Source organism: Papilio xuthus, unplaced genomic scaffold (assembly GCF_000836235.2).
Source record: "Papilio xuthus unplaced genomic scaffold, Pxut_1.1 DF827777.1, whole genome shotgun sequence".
Classification (NCBI taxonomy): Eukaryota; Metazoa; Arthropoda; class Insecta; order Lepidoptera; family Papilionidae; genus Papilio; species Papilio xuthus.
The window spans coordinates 5,865,493-5,884,633 of record NW_013530872.1 but is presented as its reverse complement, the minus strand read 5'-3'; the positions used below and the strand labels follow the sequence as shown (position 1 = coordinate 5,884,633).

Below are 19,141 nucleotides of genomic sequence, written 5' to 3'. Positions count from 1 at the left end.
CACTTCTTTTACGTCATATTAAATAATTTTCTAAAAAAAAGGGAGGTAACTTACTTGGCAAAGGAAACGACGATGTCCGCGTCGTCGGAGTTGACCTCTGTGAAGGTGAGGCGCGAGGCCTGCTGCCACACGTCGAGAGCGCGCGCTAGCACGCTGCGCGTCACGTGCGGGTCCAGCTGCGACGGCCGTCGTGACGAGGACAGGCTGATGACAAAACAAACGTCATTAATTTATCTCTTTTAATTATTTATCCTGTAGAATACACATGTCAAACTGCTATCGATTAACACTACTCTCAATGTTCTCATCATGTCACATAAATTTATAATTACTAGGCGTAAATATCTTAGAAAAATGTTTCATATTTTTTAATGATTTCCTTGTAAAAATCTCAAAAGGTAGGTAATGCAAATATTTATTCATAACAAAGTATTAGGTTGCGTAATTAAAGCAAGTGTCGAGCGAACAGCCTTTTTGCGGGATTTGTCAACTTCCCAATAAACTTGGGGGAGCTATTTTCTTTGAAAGGTATCTTTGTCGCCTTTGTTAATTGAAGGCAAATGTATCAGGGATGTACGAAATTAAAAATATAATATCGCCGTAGTACGCAGTAGGATTATAATTTGGTTAGCCAGCTCTAAAGATATCTGATCACCATGTAGTCCGTGATATTTTTAAACCACTATAAAATATATATGTATGGACATAGTTCTCTTTAATAACTAATAAAGCTCAAGATGGAGGCCGTGAGTGTAGTCTCAAGAATAACATAGAAGTATGTTAAATTTCGAATTATTAACTTTCAACTGTTAATTCGTACTCTAACATTAACTTGAGCCCTGCATATCATAGATTAAAAATATTACCATTACTATTTAGTCCGTTAAAGTTTTTATAAAATGTCATCGCATACGGGCGGTTGCCAGTGCTGCGGTCATCGGGTACGGTTGTGCAACACATTTGCTTGTATGAAATATCGCTTCTGTGGCTAATTGATACCAGCAAACCCGCAGATACAAATATCAATACAATTAGTGGGTTCAATTAAAACGTATAATTTTGGTTGCATTTACTTCACACCTCATTTTAAATTAATGTAAAATAGTAATTTATAAAATGTGGGACCCTTAATTGAAATTCAAAATGTACATTGGAGTGTAGAGAACTACCGATTGCTTTAGTTATTAGCATTTTACTAAAGTACAGGCCTTAAAATATGTCCTTAAATTGTAGGTCCCAAAAAAAAATATTCATAATAAAACAACATGATAAAATAACAACGTTAATATTTTAGTAGACGAATATTTTTTTTCATCTCAAACGTACGTAAATATTACTCAGCTATAATTTGATTATAATATGAAATGTGATATGAATATTGATGGTGGCATATCTATTTATTTGCATAATGCAAATAAAATGAATTATCATATCTATGGTACGCTGCATGCTCGAAGCATGGTACACTGCTCTGCGAAATGAGACGTGTGAAATATTTAATCGAGTGTTTTAATAGTTGCAAGCCGCGGCCCGCTGGCGGACTGATGGAAACCGCTTCGAATTTATTATTGCCGTATTAACAGAGTCAGTACTCGCACTACATCAGCCGACTATTTAATTGCGAGACGAGAATGAAATTTGCAGCTGCTTTTCAATGTTAATGTTGACTCCACATAATGAGTGCGGTCGTTACTAGGCTTTAAATAGTTCAGTCTAATTTTTTGGATTGAACCTTTTGAAAAAATGTTGTTTTTCTAGGATTTTGTCGATTGGAGTTTAAGATAGTTTGAAATATTAAAAGGGAAACCTACAAACCACTTGTATTTCACAATCTATAAAGGTTTCTTAATTAAATTCCAAATTTAATTAATTCTATTTTTCGATTTGTAACACAAAATACTTGGAAAAAGTAAAAGTATGATTTCCCATTGTTATAGTTTTCGATTCATGATGAAATTACTTTTCCAACGATTTCAACAGCACTTTATTTTACGATAAGTCAATTTTAACTTTGCAACGCAAATGAAGCCGGTTAAACGTTGGAAACTGAAAGTCGGTTAGCAAACAATGATTTCCGTTTAAGGAGCACGTGACAAGAAACAAGTTTGTAGCCGCGTTTTGTAGGACTTCGTAGGGCACGTTGCGTGCTACGGAGAATGTTTGAAGGACTTTCAGGTCAATATAACTTCGAATGTTTAAAGTGAAACCGTATTGAAGTAAGTGTAACTATGTGCTTATATATTCTCAGAAACTTGGAAATACATAAGTATACTAGAGGTAGCCTGCGACTTCGTTCGCGAGGACTTAAAAAACTGCGTTACTAGTATATGTCTCCCAGAAATTAATCTATGTTCCAAATTCTATCCAGACCCTAGCCCGTTCTACGAACGTTACGTTACGAAGATAATATCTTTGAATTTTTCTATCAACTTATAATACATATTTATCACTATTACACATAGTGCAATCGCGTATAGTCTTTGCAAGCTACATAGACTAATTGCCTTAATACCTGTCAAACATTGATGATGAACAAAGTTACGGAACTGACGCGGATTAAATCGTTGCGTATGTTGGAGGCTTAACCGATTTTGCTTTACGTTATATATTGAAAATGTGCCAGCACGCACGTGCGCCTGGGAGGGCTGGCTTAAGTCCACGTGACCACGTGACCAACGTGACCCTTACAGAACGTCATTGTTAGGTAAAGCGTAGGCTTATTAAGCCTTCAGCAACAGGCCTATGTCGAAACCGTGTCGCAATCACAGCTGCTACGTTGTTAATAAAGTGTTTGATTGACACAATGCATATTAAACATATATTGAGAAGACAATATATAATATTTTACTCGAAGTGTTTTTCTTAATACAATTTTCTTGCAATGAGGATATGTTGGTGGGCGTGAAACACTTTCTTAATGTACAAAATTCATTGCTAGTAAAATAATGTATTGTAATTTCGATACAAACATTAAAATGTTTGTGTATAAAATAATTGATGGCGGCAGAGGGCCTCGGGCCCGCGTTTATGGCGCGAAATAATAAAAGATGGCGCATTGTGACGACATGGCGACGGCGACGTCTTCACGGCAGAAACGGACATAATCTCGTTACGATGTCATAACAAAGAGATTTGTAAGCATGAACTTTATGGTCTGTGTCCAACGAGCTAAAATTTAATTTTCTGAAATAATCTGTCAGCTAGCTATTAAAATTGTTCGCCCATAGGTTGCATCTTTGATGATAGCTTCATTACATTAAATTTATCGTTGCCTTTTATAACATCTTTGTTTTAAAATCTTAATTTGCATTCGTATGGCCGCGTGCGCTTTTGCATGTCCTAAAATATTAGTTACTCGGTTCTGGATGGAATTAGACATAAACAAATTCAAATAAGGAAGTTATTTTAATGATTTTGATGACGTTCACGATTAACATAATAGTTGTTCTCTGACTGCAGTAATGTGCATCCTTTGAAAAGCGTCTCTTGTCGCGCTGTCCCCCGCCGTCCCGCACTCCCCTTTACCCCCAGCATCCTCAACGTCCGTACAATGTAGATAAGCGACGTGGCAATAGGCATTGATGTTCACTGGGGATTTCAATGGCAGCCTCTCCTCGATTCTGTGACGTAGAAAAGGATTTGAAGCAACTCTTTCACAGTGAACAAATTCCAATTTTGAATAGGTGATGCGATGCGTTCCAGTTTATGGATTATATAGCGAGTGATTCTATTAGTGATATAAAAAAAGGAAATGCTATAAGTTATTGTTGGTCAAAAGGATCAATCTTAAGTTAGTGAAATCAATTGAGACTCTGAATAACGGTATGGAATTTCATTGCTGGCTAATATGTGAATTAATTGCAGTTCTCTCGTAGTAATTGATTTTTAAAAGAACCTTGTTTTTGCTCGAATTTAAATATGTTTTATTAAACTAACTGTTACTGCAATAAATTTTAAAAACATTTTAGATCGTATTGATTGCTAAAATAAACATTTAAAGGAAATAAACTTTGTTACATTATATTTACCGAATTTTTAGCACCATTTTTTTTCTTTGTAAAAGCAAACATAGAAAGTGCAAACAAATAAAATCTAATTCTATCGTGCTCTGTGCAAGTGCATTGCATGCCGGCTATCAGACAACGGTTATCTCCCGTCAGTGTGGAGGAACTATTGACGCCTTGGGGATTTGGAGGATTCCCAGACTATATTTACATCGGATCTGTGTGCATAAGGATCAAATTATGTTGAGCGAATGCCTTAAAAGCTTTGTTGCCATTGTTGGGATCTTACAATCAAATGCTTTTAAAGGAACGTTTTGGAACACACAACCTTTAACAATGCTGTTATGAAAATGAACATCTTTATGGATGATCATCTACATAATAAAGTATTTAAAGTTTCACGTTTTTAACCGTTTTATACACACACAACCTATTCGAAATTTCCAACCAAAATAAGTTTAAAATGGAAACAAAGACACATGTTTTGTACAAAAAATGTTGTACCCCCTAAGAAATAATTGCAATATTCACCTAAATTTATTAAGGTGTGATATAAGTAAACAAAATAGCATGAAGTTAAATATAGAAGAGCGTGCAGTAGAGGAATTAGTGAATCTGTCCGATGGAGTGGCCGGGGGCGGAATTAAGTCGAGAGTAACGTTGTTATGAAGGTAATGGCATATTACGGGGCGCGCTGCCATTTTCCGCGCCGCTTCTGAGCCAGAATCGAAACAATTTTTCACTAACACGATTGCATCGACGATCGTTCGTACTCCATATTCATGTAAGGATGCGATGACGTATTCAAATAGACGTTTTGATTTTGCGCTTTCTCTTTGAAAAGGTCTGAAATATGTTTAAGATTTTTTATTCTCGCCTTCTGCATGTTTTTTATTTTTAAATCTTTTAAAATTGATTATCTTGCCTACGCTATAATTTCATAGGTTTATTTTAAACAACAGAAAGAAATAATAATTACATTTTTGATGTAGTTTAAAAAAAATGGGTCTTGACAGACGGACGAACAAGAAATGGATCCCATACGAGTTCCGTTTTTTTAAAACTCTAAAAACAATTTTTTCTGAAGATGAATTATGCCAAATTTAGTAAACTAAGTTCACTATTCCTATTACATGCTGTTTAAGTCTTGCTTATTTTGAAACTAATGCAATAACTAGGAACGTAGGAAGTTTCGCTAAACTTAAAGCCGTCTGTATGGATTAGTTTTTAACGATGATATCTGTACATGAGAGATGGTACCTAGTTAAAGCCGGTGGAACTTTTATATGAGTTGTCTGAGCTGGAGGAGATATAATTGGAAACTTGAGCCGCTAGTGTCGGTGGCGGCGTGTCGCACTTCGGTTACAGTTTTAATTTCATCCATAAATATTAAATTACACTTATATTAGATGTTTGAAATTCGACCACATGGTCTAAAGTTCTCTCGCTTCTGTTTAGCGCATTTACTGATAGAGTAGCGTAGACACTCAACACATTTTTTTTTAGTATAAAAGTGGCAAACGGCCAACTTATGGTAAAATAGCAAAGGCCACCGTTACACATAGATTATACCTATATTTTTTTAGAATCAGAAGTCTAAGCTAATATGATTTTGGAAAACCTTGTCGTTTTAAATTTTTTTAAAACCCAGTATAGTATTTATTTGCATAACGTTAGGTCATTAGCTATCGCAGCGGTCGGGCGAAGGAAGCGGATGTAAAGGTGTTTCTGTGAACGCTAAGGTTTCGGCAGTTCCGTGTGATAACGGAGTGCAGACGTCGCGCCGTGTCTTAATGAATATTCCGGCTTTCCGTTACGTACGTAGATTAGGGCCGTCACTGTCGCCGGAGCCAAATATGTGCATTAAGAAGTATCTCCAGACACTATGAGATTAGAGAACCTTATGCAAGTGACAACTACTAATATGTCATGTCACTGTGAGACGATTTCAGAGAAATAAATCTAAAGTACTTCATATTTATAAGTTACTAGCTATTGTCCGCAACTCCGTCCGCACGGAATTATAAATGAAACTTAATTAGTAGCCTATGTGTTCTTAAAGTCTATGCTGCGCGGGTATGCTGAATTTCAGCGAGATTCATGTAGTCGTTCATGAGATACCTCTTAATAAAGATCCCTCCATCAATCCATCCAAATATTTGCATGTATAATATTAGTAAGCTTTTTCATATTAATACCACTTACACGTTAAGTTAGGAGTGGTTTAAAAGGTATGGTTAAATTTATCGAATAATTCTATCGGTTAAGTCAACGGCGGTGTTTGATGTTTCAGCGTCAGCCGATGCATCGAGCACCAGCTTTCAGCTCCAAGGCGTTCCCGCAATTTTAACGTCCCCTCGAGGCACGCTAAAAGCGTTTGTCTTGAATTTTTAAAGTGCCAATTGAAGTTTCAGAACCGAGGTAAGTTTGTGAAGTTTTGTGGACTACAATAGTTAGGTTATTTTAAAGATGTATTATATTTTCTTACTATAATGGTTTTCTTGATCCCAAGAACTGTTATGTTATGGGAAAAGTTTCTGTATTCGTTAGAAAATGTAAGCAAAATAACACTAGGATTAGAACTTTAGATATTTGCAAATGTTAGATTATAGTGCTTTACACGTCGTAAACTAATGGGTTTTAGAGAAATATTATAATTCTTTAAAGATTGGTGGCGTGCTTGGTGCGTCAACTATCGCATTTGAGTCATAGCATAAAACAAAGCAAACAGTTGATGACTAATAACTGTAAAGAAGCTTTATCGATGATGGATCGTGTTGTAAACAAAAGACAAATAGGTATGCAAAAGGGCGTCAAGGCGGTCGATTGCGGAAATGACAAAGCGATTAGGCGCAGGTCTCCCTCCCGGTGAGATATATCCGGCGGAACAGCCTGGAATTACTTCCCCCTCCGCCATCGATGTGCTGCTGCGATGTTTTACTAAAACCTACAATTCGATTTAGCCTACAAACGGAACTTACTTAATGTTACAATCACAGACATGCATGGAATAGGAAACAAAAAACAATCAAGTTTTTTATAAGGTAAAAGTTCAATAGCTTTTCATTTGTTTTAATACATATTATTAAATAGTAGGTTACGTCATGCCCCTCTCGGATATCCTTTAATTCTTGCACTTTATTAGAATCGAAATTCCCACGGTTCATTAGGATTCCTGGACAATTCTCTACGTTCATTAGAAATACCCCGGCGGGATGGGACGTCAAGCGTAAATAAGTGATTAACGCAGTTCGGATTGTTTTCAAACAGCGCAGCGCTCTGCAGCCAGTCGTTGTGAACTTTTGATACATTTACAATGAGGCGCCGGGCGTTGGACGCCGCCCGTCAACTCGCCTACTTTAATGTTTTATGAAAATTCTTACCTAGCAGTCGAGAATTTATAAATTAAATTTGTTTCAGTGCCATCTAGCCTGGCTGTTGTTAAGTCGGTCCTCAATTTGATTAGTTTTCTTAAAGTCTTTTTCTGTCATGTTTTCGTAAACATAAACATTTTTATGAATTTATTGTTTTAACAATAGCGAATTGTAATTCCAACCAAAAATAGTTACTTTGCCGAATTTAATTTACCACAATTATGGTGTACACTCCTGTATAGCAGATTCATATAGTATAATATAATTGAATTTTTGTACAGAATTGTTATATAGAATAGACAATTTTACTCCAATTTACTAAAGTAAATCAAGATTTTTGTATTATTATTTAAATTGGATTAAAGCGAGAGAAAGGACAAAATATAGTCGAGTATTCTTGATTCTATATTAAGAACGACAAAAATTCTCAAACCAAGTGCGATGTCTACTAAAGTGATAACTCCGAGTGCCTACTTACCTAAAAAAAATACGGGAAAGACTCGAGTACTTTAAAACTTTACAGAAAAAAAAACTTAAAGTTATAAAATTTAAAGATGGTTTTAAGAGTAAAAATAATTTTATTCCGATCTTAATAAATCTCTACATAGAATATATTTCGAATATTTTATAATATCTTTTTAAAATATAAGTAATTTTGAAAGCCTTTTCGGTATAGAAATAGAGAGACAAAGTCTTTTGCTATAAACAGACCTTAATAATCGAGCATTGTTTGGACATGGCATTCTGCAAATTTTTCGCTCATTTAATTATTGCACGCTTTACTATTTGAAATAAAATTGAAAATGTTAAAGTAAGAAATCTATGAAGTACATAGCAAAACCAATACAGTCACCAGTAGGTACGTTTAAGCTGAATTTTATTACATCGCCGTCAAAGAAGGTAAACGTAATCCCAGGATTATACGACGAAGCCTCAACCTGCCGACGAAATTTCAATCAAAGACTATAAATCACCGGCATGTACTGATAGAAACTGATAGTAAGACTTGCCTAAAATTTATGAAATTTTAATGTTTTTTTAGTAGGACTTATGTTTTTTTTCTAACTTAATAAATTTAATTTAATTTATGCCAGTAATAAAGTAAGTGAGTCTACGAGTATGAATATGAGCGGTTCGGATATGATGGTAATCGTGTGAATGGTCGGTTGTTAAAGAAGAAAAATGCATTGACTACTTTCAAACTTGTGTTCGAATTCACTCAAATCGTAAGTCCGTTTCTTGATCTTTAAAGTAAATTGATTTTAAATAGAAGCAGTTAAGTTTGTGGGAAAACAGAGTAAAATCAAATATAACGCCTACTTGTATCAAAGTTTCATTGAAAATCTTGGTTAGTTATCGGCGTGGCGCTTGCACAGAAGTTAGCGGAAGGTTCGAGGGCTAAATGGACCCGCACGTCCGGACAAACATCGCGGAAATTCGCAACTCAAACAACTTTAAGCAAATTTATAACTTCCGTGGATTGGAAACAAGCTGCGCCTTCTTGGTACAAGCCGACCACATTGCGGAGAGCTAACTACTCTATGTTTATTTTTTTTATAATCCTTGGTAAAGATTTAAAAATAAAAATCAAGTTAAAAGTACACAGCAATTTATAGCTTGCCATTTGAAGATAAAATTGCAACAAAGCATAAAACCGCACAAATCCACGTTGATCGGAATATAATTTAAATTTTAAAATAACGATGTTAAATTTTTGCTTACGAGGAAAAGTCCGATAACCAGAAAGCGGAATATGAATCCGATAACCGTCCATTGGTGTTAAAATATTATTCATTTCCTTTCTTTGCAGTTTATTCTGAATACATTTGAATAGTGGAGCAATGCAAACACAAATCGATGCGATTCAAATGCGAACGGGAATTTGTCCGATGATAAATCAAGTTACCAGGGTAACACAACTGCAGCTTAGTTGGTGTGTGTCGTATGGACGAGATGCAGTGTTGTTGGGGCGACGCCCGCGCTTCGGCGGTTAATGGCCTTGTATAGCCTCGCTCGAAATCCAACTACAGAACACATATGATGTTCAACTGTTCTTTAACGTCTCAATCTTAAAAGAATATAGATACTTTTTAGATTTTTACACTGCTTACTGTACGACAATAGACTGACATTCCGGTGCTAGTCGTAGTGGTAGCTAATGTATAAGTGAGCCGACAAGATAGGTCCCAAAACGTTATTAAGTGCCTTTGTGAGATTCAGCAAATATGTTTAGATCCCTTTTTGCTCTCTTTTTCTACTAGTATTGGTGCTGTTTAAACTCAGTAGAACTAGAGTTTCTTTCGTTTCGTTTGAATTATCTTATAATTCTTTATAAAATGATAAAAATTCGAACTAGAATAACAGCAAGTAATATTCAGTTTGAGTAAAGCTATAAAAACAGTATTTATGAAGATGTATGCAAGGCGCCTGTCGCGCATAATCAAAACGCTGCAGCTTTTTAGTTAATTACGTTGAAACCACTATATCTGATTAGAACAATGGAGTTAGAAGCTTCTATTGTTGTTTCTACGCTATTTTGCTATTGGTTATTTCCAGTTACTATACAGTAAATATATATTATACGACATAAAAACAAAATCGTTATAATAAGATATGATATCACTATGTTTAGATCATAATATTGATATTAAAAGTTCATATCTTCGTATATAAGTGTTAGGTAAGCAATGTTAAAATTTTGAATAAATTTAATATTTAAAAAGTTATGAAAACAATTTGCACATTATTTTTATACTAAAAAGAAGCGGTCTTTGTTACAAAGTATGTCAAAGCGCTCGGAAGTTACATGAATTGAAAATATATGCATGTGAACAATACATCTGCATAATGGAAGCTCGCGTATGAACCATTAAATTCGGGAAAATTTAAACATGTAACTGAACTAACTAAATCAATAATAATAAAAGCTTTCGCTAAATAAGTAGATTAAGGACTCGATACAAAAGAATTGCCTTTACAAACTGGCCGTGCAGTGAGGAGGTTCCTATCCTTGCAGTCCTGACCACTGTGATGTACACGTTATGTATTTGCGCGGCTGTTAAAAAAATAAACATTTTTTAATTTTTGTTCGTCTGCCTGTCTGTGACATACATGTCTGTCTGCTAGGCTGCGTTTGTTCCGGGTAATCTCCGGTACGGCTGCACCGACTTTGGTGTGGTATAAGCTAATGCTCACGGCATATTATAGGCTACTTTTTATTTAATCCTCGGCTGACGGAGTCGCAGGCGACCGCTAGTTTTAACATTGTTATCTTGAGTCCTAGCGGTCTCAAAGATATCAATGATTCTTAGAAGTCCAACCTACTTCTACTGGACTATTAATTTCTCTTTATTCCATTTCTATATTCTTTCTTTTGTTACATAATAAATATCACAATGAAAAGAGGTCCTTATAAGACTCTTTCTCTATTTTAAATAAAATGAATGAAATAGTTAAAACGAAGATAAATTACAAAAATATCTGCATACTTATCACAATTTGTTTGTTATTAATGGTATAGATTTCTCTCATTAAATTAACCCTCTTTAGTAGTTATTTAACTGAGTGCAGCAGTTAGAAGTAGTGTTTTTTTACGAATAAAATAAAATTGTTACGAGTACTGAAGAGAACGTATACTCTAAGTTATATAATTTTATTTAGAAAAGCGAGTGTAGAGTTCATCGCACAGCTACCTACGTCCCAGGTTCAACAGCACGGGGGTCGACGCTTCAGAGGTCGAAGTCCTAATGCGAGCTGTTCCTTTGTTGTGCAATATCTGTATTCTATTTTATATTACGTTTTATTGACATTATTTTAACCGCTACTCTACTCTGCATTTCAGCATAACGTTATCTCTGGCAATTGTTTTAATGCTTGTTGCATTTTTGTTTGCAGTATAAGACACATTTGAATATGGAAAACAATTTACCTATGGTAGATATAAATTTATATATGTGAGCAATGTAAAATTATGATTAAAAACTTGATTATTGTGGCTCATTTTTTACTTCCAGTGTGTACCACGGGGGAAATATTTATTATAAACTAGCTCACAATGAAACGTAATCCGCAAGCTTAAAATAAGCTTTCGACTTAAGCTGCAAAGAACTTTTAACGCTATTTGTTTGAGTATTTTCATATTTTAATAAACGTTATGTTATTTAAGCGTATTGTTTTATGTGAGTTTTAATACATTTGATCAATCGCTTCGCTCAAGAGCGTCGGTGGCTCATGGGTCAAGCACTTGACTTCCAATCTGCAGGTCCTGGGTTCAAATCCCGCCAATGTATGTTTCGATTTCGGATTTACATATTTACATTTATCCGACGTTCATACGTGAAGGAAAACATCTTGATGCAACCTGCACATATCTGAGAAGAAATTCAAAGATATGTGTGAAGTCAACCAAACCGCACTTGGCCAGCGTGGTTGACTATGGCCTAGTCACCCCTAATTTAGGGTAGCCTCCGAGCCCCTCGGTAGGGACGTACAGTGAGTTGATGATGATGATCAATCGCTAAGCGGCTTCCCTATTAAAGGACCCTCGAGTAAGTAAAATCACCTAATTGACAAACTTTACGATACATATTGTACTATAGATTAAAAAATATAATACTAACTAGGGATATTTTACGTTTGTTGCCAAATATATAAGTTCTAAATTTATTTTTAAATATATGGATTGACAAAGGCGGCCACTGCAGATTTCATGCAGGATATTGAATATTGTGGTGAAAAAGAAAAAAATGCATGTGATGTTAGAAAAATTATGCTTTCATTGTGAGAGTTTGAATCTGGAATTGTTGAGTTACTAAATAATCGTAAAGCTACATTGTTGATTTATTTTGTTTATATTTAACGGTCTAATGAAATATTTAATTATTACAGACAAACAAAAATAAAAGTTTTCACCCGAGCTTGAAGTCATAACTCGCGTGTCAGGCTCGCACTTGACTTTGTTATAATGCGGCGCTTTGTGTACCGTAATCAGCCGGCCTACAGCCCCGCTAAAGGACTGTCTTTTATCATTGCCAACTGAATGAGTCTCCGCCGCCGCGCCGTACGCTGACTATAATTACCTAAGCTCATTTATTTTTAGAATCTATTTTAGAACACTCTGTATATGTCAATTCTTGCCTATAAATATAATGGATAGGCAGATGTACAGAGTGATTTTGAAGATTAGTCTCTATTGTATAATATAAAAATGTGCCGAATTCTAAAGTCAATTTAGATTTTTGCTTTTTTTAAATGTTTCTAGATTTAACAAACTCGAGAGCAAAATGGAATAGTTTTTTGTTATGTACAAAGGGAATATGTAAAAAGGAATATTTTCAGATAAAGCTCATGCTTGAAATGTAAACCTTTGTAGGTAAAAGTATTGTGCAGAGGTGCCTGCCCCCGGTTACCAAATGTATTTAAATTAAGTCTAACGTTCCTAAACGGACCTCATTTGCGTTCACAAAAGTGCAAATCAATTTTTTTTCTTCTGTGTGTTGGAATTGAAAACGTTATAATATTCATTCTTTTTGTCTGTGAGATCCCTCACAAAGCACTCCGGTTTTGTATTCGCTGCTTCACTCACCTGGAAAGAAAAGAAAAGGAAATGTTAATTAAAAGGCACTGAGCAAAATTGATATCATCGGGTATGGAGCTCCTGCCCTTATTTTAAACGAATGACAAAGGCTACTCGTAGCTCTCCCTGTCTTACGTTCATTTGAACATCTGTATAGTATTGTATTGTTATATTAAATATCGACATATTTCCAACATGTCTATGTCTTTTAAATTAAACTATTGAGATCAACGTGTCAGGTTGTGTTTGAGTTAGTATTTTAGCTAATATGTAGGTTAAGTTTTAACCAATAAAGAAAATATCAAAGAAAAAGTACCAAAACTTGTATGAATTGTTCAAAATAATTATGAAAATGGTTTTTATAGTCACATTCATAAGAGTACAGACGATATATTCGCTTAGTGGTAACAACGCTTGCCAAAATCAAAAGCTATGGACATTTTAGAGGAAAGCTCGTCCACGTGGCTATTCAGCTATTTGGTATTTAGGTAACGAGTAAGCGTCGCCTCCAGCCGCGCTGCCAAACGAGCTCGAAGCGAACATCTCATTAACACGTACCGAGAATATTTAGAGGACGGGGCGCGCGGTGAGCCGCGAACTAGCATTTGGCAGCGCGAGCACGCGCGCACCCGGCGCAGTGCCGCGCTGCGCCCACAACTAAACAACTCGTAAAAGTGTAAAAGTCGTACCGATAGCGGCCGCCAGAGAACAGAGCCGCCTAATATGAGCGGCTGGAGCAGAGCCAGTGCCGCTTATTATCAGATGGGATGCACCGAGCGCGCGACCCTTTCGTTTTACGATTGGCCTCTAATTACGCGTAGTGCTCAAGGCGCGCTTTTTCAGATACCGGCCCAGTGTACTGCCAAATAGATGTATTTATCGCGTACGAAACGCTCCGCGACCGCGCGCGTTTTGTGATATGAAAAAAGAACCGTAGCGACATATCGCGAGTGCAATAACGGCGAGCGCTGGTTTACGAGAGACGCCGATAAAGCGCGGAACGCAGCGCGCCTTACGACTTGCTGCCAATTTATGCGCCGCGATAAGCGGAGTTTGTTTAGAGCCTGACGGCGGCGAATTACGACCGTTGAATCATACGTAGCAATTCTTAAAGTTTCAGCTGTGTTTACGCTGCAAAGATTCATTTGAATAGGACCTAAAGAATGTTGTAACCTCTTTTAATATACGATAAAACATTGTTAGTTAGATTAGAAATAGAATGAAACTTTCAGTAGATGCAAAATACTCGTTTCAACTTATATGCCTAGGGCATTTCTGAGTGTATTCGTCAGAAGTTGATGCAATTCATGACAGGGTTGAGTTCGGTTTGTAGTCTGGAATTTCTGTTACGTCGAGCTGTATTATAGTAACATATTCAAGATGCTGGTCGGAACTCAATCGGTGGCGGAATATTGACTGGAATTATTGGTTGCTGGGAATATTAGTATGCCGCCGAGCGCCACTGGAATGGATCGACGTGACGCGAGCCGTTCGCTCGCCGTCGTCCACCGACGACGACGTCAAAATGCAATAACATGCCAGTCGTAAACTAGTTATGAAATCGTTACGTAATGTTTAAGCCATAAAACTGTTCTTCAATTATTTTGAAAGCCTCAGGGAAACCAACAGACGTGAACGTAGTATATTTTACTAAATTATTTAAAGAGTTATATTAACATTTTTTATCTAAATAACCATATGACAAATAAATAAAAACAAATTATAGGTTTAAAAGGAGTATTCAAAAAGAAATTATAAAAAAGGAAATATTATTTGGTTATTCGGAAATTTCATACAGTTTCTTTGTCAAACATAAAATTAAACGATTCATTTTTAAAAGAGTAATAAAGTGGATATAGAAGCTTGTATTATAATGCTATTTTAAGGAAAAAAGGCGATGAAATATGGGATCTTTTTGTCGGTGATTCAAAACACGAGGCGTGAGGAACATACTGCGTGTGGGGGAGTTTGTCTCGTAATCCTGCCGTATTGGTGTGGAGACACGACGTGCATTCTCCGTCGACCTTAGCAGTAAACCACGCTAGGCCATCATTAAATATCATATAAATAATTTTAGATAGGATTAATTTCGAAAGAGGTACCTACCTCTGATTTTATATATTTTACAATAAATTAATTATTTTAAATTCTACTTTTGGGGTGAAAGCTACCTAAAAGTTACATGAGTAAATTATTATTTGACGTGAAAGTAAACCAATTTTTTTTATTATTATTTCATACTATCATATGTCATGTCATTGTGATTGCAATCGCTTGTATGGACAGCATTTTAATTGTAAAATATGTTAGAAGATGAGATACCGCCCTTTGCCGCGCCGCTCGCCCCCGCACGCACCCCGTCGCACCCCGCCTGCCCCACCGACCGTCAACTCAATCTTGCCCCATTACGCGCGACAAATTGGAAAAATATTCAATTACACCATGCTAAATATTGGATTATATCAAGGCAAATTACAATTTTGCATTGGGGATGTAACACTACTCTTATATAAATTTATGTTCGGGACTGCGGTTAATGAAAAGGTCAAATATTGGCTCACTAACAAACTACATCTATTACTTTGGGTTATTGGGTTGGTTATAATACACGTGCCTCTTTGAACTATAAACAATGATAGCATTGAAAAATATTTGAAATTGAAAAAATGGTTGAAATACAAATCAAAGAATCCTCTTTCAAGAACTAGAGAAAAAGAGTTATTAAATAAATGTAATATTTTAGCAAAAAAAGTTATATTTCTAATGAAAAACGTTAAATATTCTCATGAAACTAATTTGTCGGAAAGCTCGTGGGAAATCTGTGTTTCGCATTTTCATCACACTCAAGTTCCACACGTTCATTAAAGAACCGTACTTGCTCCCACTTCATCTCTTTAATTCGCTCTTAATACAAATTTAATAAAGTTGTGAGTGATCACGTCGACTCTAATTAGCTTTACTTGTATATGTTTATTAACTTTATATCTAGAATTACGCTCGACTACTATCTTTGTTATTTAATTTTAACAAAACTTACAGAATTATATATTAAAATATATTGAACAATTTTGTTCAGCAATATATCTATAGATGTGAAGGCATAATTCAGGTCTTTTGTAACACACTTGGTCATAATTAGGCTTTTTATGTGTTATACATCGAGGTAAGTCCATAGGTGAGGACTAAAAGTACGTAATTTATAAATTAACCGGGGTTTTCCGAAACCCAAATCCTCGTTTAAAACATATTGTTATCTCTATTTTGTGAAAGACAATGACAGGGTTGAGAATATGTTTTATATAGAGATATTGGTCTCAGAAATCTATAGTAAGAGGAACAGATTTCTTAGTGAAACATGTAGAGCTCTGTTATAGTTTTCCAATATATTGTCACTTAATATTGAAAGAAAAAAACGGCACATGGCAGTTGAAAGTTGAAGACAAGTGGGCGCGGGAATTACTCGCCAGTTGGAGTAATTGGCAATTAATCAACGACGTTTTCTATTTGAGCCGGCGGCGCGGCACGGAGCAGCGCGGGCGACGACGCGACGTAGCCAGCGCTAACGAGATTGAGACTGCATCGTGCATGCTCGTATAACGGCACACTCCATTTACAACCGATACCCAACGTAAATTACAGAAACTATACTCAAAGAGATAAATCGATTCTTATAAACAAATTATTCTTGATGTCACATCTTCAACATCATCTTTATGAAGTATTTTTTCGCCTAAGTCCTTTTATTATATTGTAGAAATAAATACGACCAACTTAATCAGTAGTAATTTACTTATTAGATGTTAGTACCTTAATGAAGAAGAGTTTTTTACAGCACTAAAGTATTAAGGTTATAAAGAGACATTTAAGTTATGAGAAAAAGAATCTAATTGTAAATAATCTTTAAACAGTGCGCTAGGAAGGCTTTTATTTAAATTTCCAAGCCAGCTTTATTATGATCGCTATCTTTATAATGTAATTAAGTAAATTTCGAAGTCCTCCTTCTCCGAAATAATAAGTTAGAGGTTAGATAACTCGTGATTTAATGTAATTCACCGTTATATTCTCATCTCGCGTAATTACAAAATTCGCAGCTTGTAACAAAATAATTTGACGTGTCACGTCTCGAGGGACGTAGCCCTTTTATTGAAATTCTTTATTAACATATATGGTATCTAATTAACAAGTATTAAAGTTTCAAAATTTATTTTTTTAATAATATTTATTATTAATAATAATATTATTTAAATTACGAAGATTTTGGGTATGTTAACTCTTAAACCGTAAGTTACTACCTTGTTAATAATTTGTAATCATAAAGTTAGATGCGATTAGATATTTATCTTTAAGCTAATATCCAATACTAACAGTGAACAAAAGCGCATCTGTAATTTACTAGAAAAATCCAATTGATAAATAATCTTTAACAATATCAGTAGCAGAAGTTGTCAGAATGAGTTGTATCGAGTATGGACATGTCCAGTTAGGCATAAAGGTCGGAAGGTTTATATCCGCAAAGTGATTTATACTGAGGTATTTGTAGAAGGTTTGTATCGGAGGTGATCGGTGCAGAGTGGATTGCGCCACCACCTTTCAAATAAATTGTCTTGAGACCGGCGAGCGACGGTAAACAAGCCACCCCTATGCAGATACGAAGTTTAACACTTTTCATTTCCTCGAGGGCTAGTGCCAGCGAAGAAAATGATCTAAAAAATCGTTTTCTCGCGCAGATAAAACTAAATTTACTTTGTTTGTTTCAGCGGAAAAAGAAATGTTGAAATTGTCGGTGGTAGAATTACGTTTGTAATAATATAGAAATGCAAAAAGAAAGGTACTGCATTTTAAATTTATGTTTTAAAATATTTTCAGTACATAAAGTAAAGATGTAATTTTGTGTAATTGTGTAATATAAATCATAGAAAAGTTTTAATAAATAAAAGGAAAATTTAAAATCAACTAACAAATTTAAAGTTTTACAATTACGCATCGACGGCGGCAAACTTTAACAATTAGAGGATGCTTTCGACTCGATCAGTGATATCGCAATCTAACAAAACAAGTTGATTAATTACTGGACAGCAGAGTTGCATCACGAAGTTCGATTGTAGACTACACTGAGCGGAGGCAAATTATATATCAACAATAGGGTTGCCAACAAGTAAATTTCGTAAACCTTTTTACAAATGAGAAAATTACCACAATAATTTTTACTATTACATAAATATTATAATAAATCAAAATTAATTTTAACGAAACGTTAGCTTTTCTATTACATATTGCAACTATTCTGTATGAATAAAACTTTTATTGTCGCTAATTCTAGGGTACACTTAACACTTACGTTCAATAAAATAAAAGTATAAATAAATGGTATGTAAGTTACAATTTTACGCGATGTCATTACTTAGTATTTTTTGCAATATGCAGCCCTGCAACAAATTGAGTCGGTGGCATCGCGGCGCTGGCACGTGATGAATCGACGATAATTCGCCAGAGCGTCGCGTCGCAACGACTGCTCTCTCATCTCGGAATTATATTGAAATAATTTTCTAGATATTCATATAAGAACTTTTGCATTTCTCTTCGGATATTCCTATTCACCGTACCAGAGTTACTGAACTGCGAATGAGGTTCAGACACTTGACGATCTTTTCAATATAACTGGAACTGCATTTTTTATATACTAAATTTATATTAGTATGAAAATGTATTCAAGCACGAATATACAGCAGTGAATTACTTGGAAAGAAGTGTAATTATAATTAACAATTTGTAGAAGAATATTTTAAATTATATCTTTTCCGTCACGTTAAAATATACTATATTTTTTACGTCACGATTTCTTTTATATTTTATTTAATTAAATAAGGACAAGACTTAAAGATGGCGGAGTTGTGTTGTTTATAGCGAGGCATATTGTCAAGCATCAAGTACAAGTAGTTGACAATAAAACCAATTTGGCTGAATGTCCGCACAAAATTGACATGACAATAAACACGATGATGTTGCCAAATACCGCTCCGTGTGTACTATGTGTACTATATAATGTGTATTGTGTACTATGTGTACTGTGTAATGTGTACAGGGGAAACACTGTGGCGCCGGCCGGCGACCATTAGCTTATTACAATTACAATTTGAAATAACACCTTAGAGACTTCGGCAATTTCGTTTTAGTATTTGATGCTACAA

At 35.2% G+C, this 19,141-nt stretch overlaps 1 protein-coding gene across 1 annotated transcript in view; it reads right to left on the bottom strand.

The window, feature by feature from the left end:
- Positions 1-19,141, bottom strand: part of LOC106115899 (matrix metalloproteinase-14) — a 126,452-nt gene that overhangs the window by 5,866 nt on the left and 101,445 nt on the right. Inside the window, exon 5 of the mRNA XM_013309540.1 lies at positions 55-204. Coding sequence (XP_013164994.1) covers positions 55-204 — 150 coding nt within the window. The remainder of the gene's footprint in view (positions 1-54; positions 205-19,141) is intronic.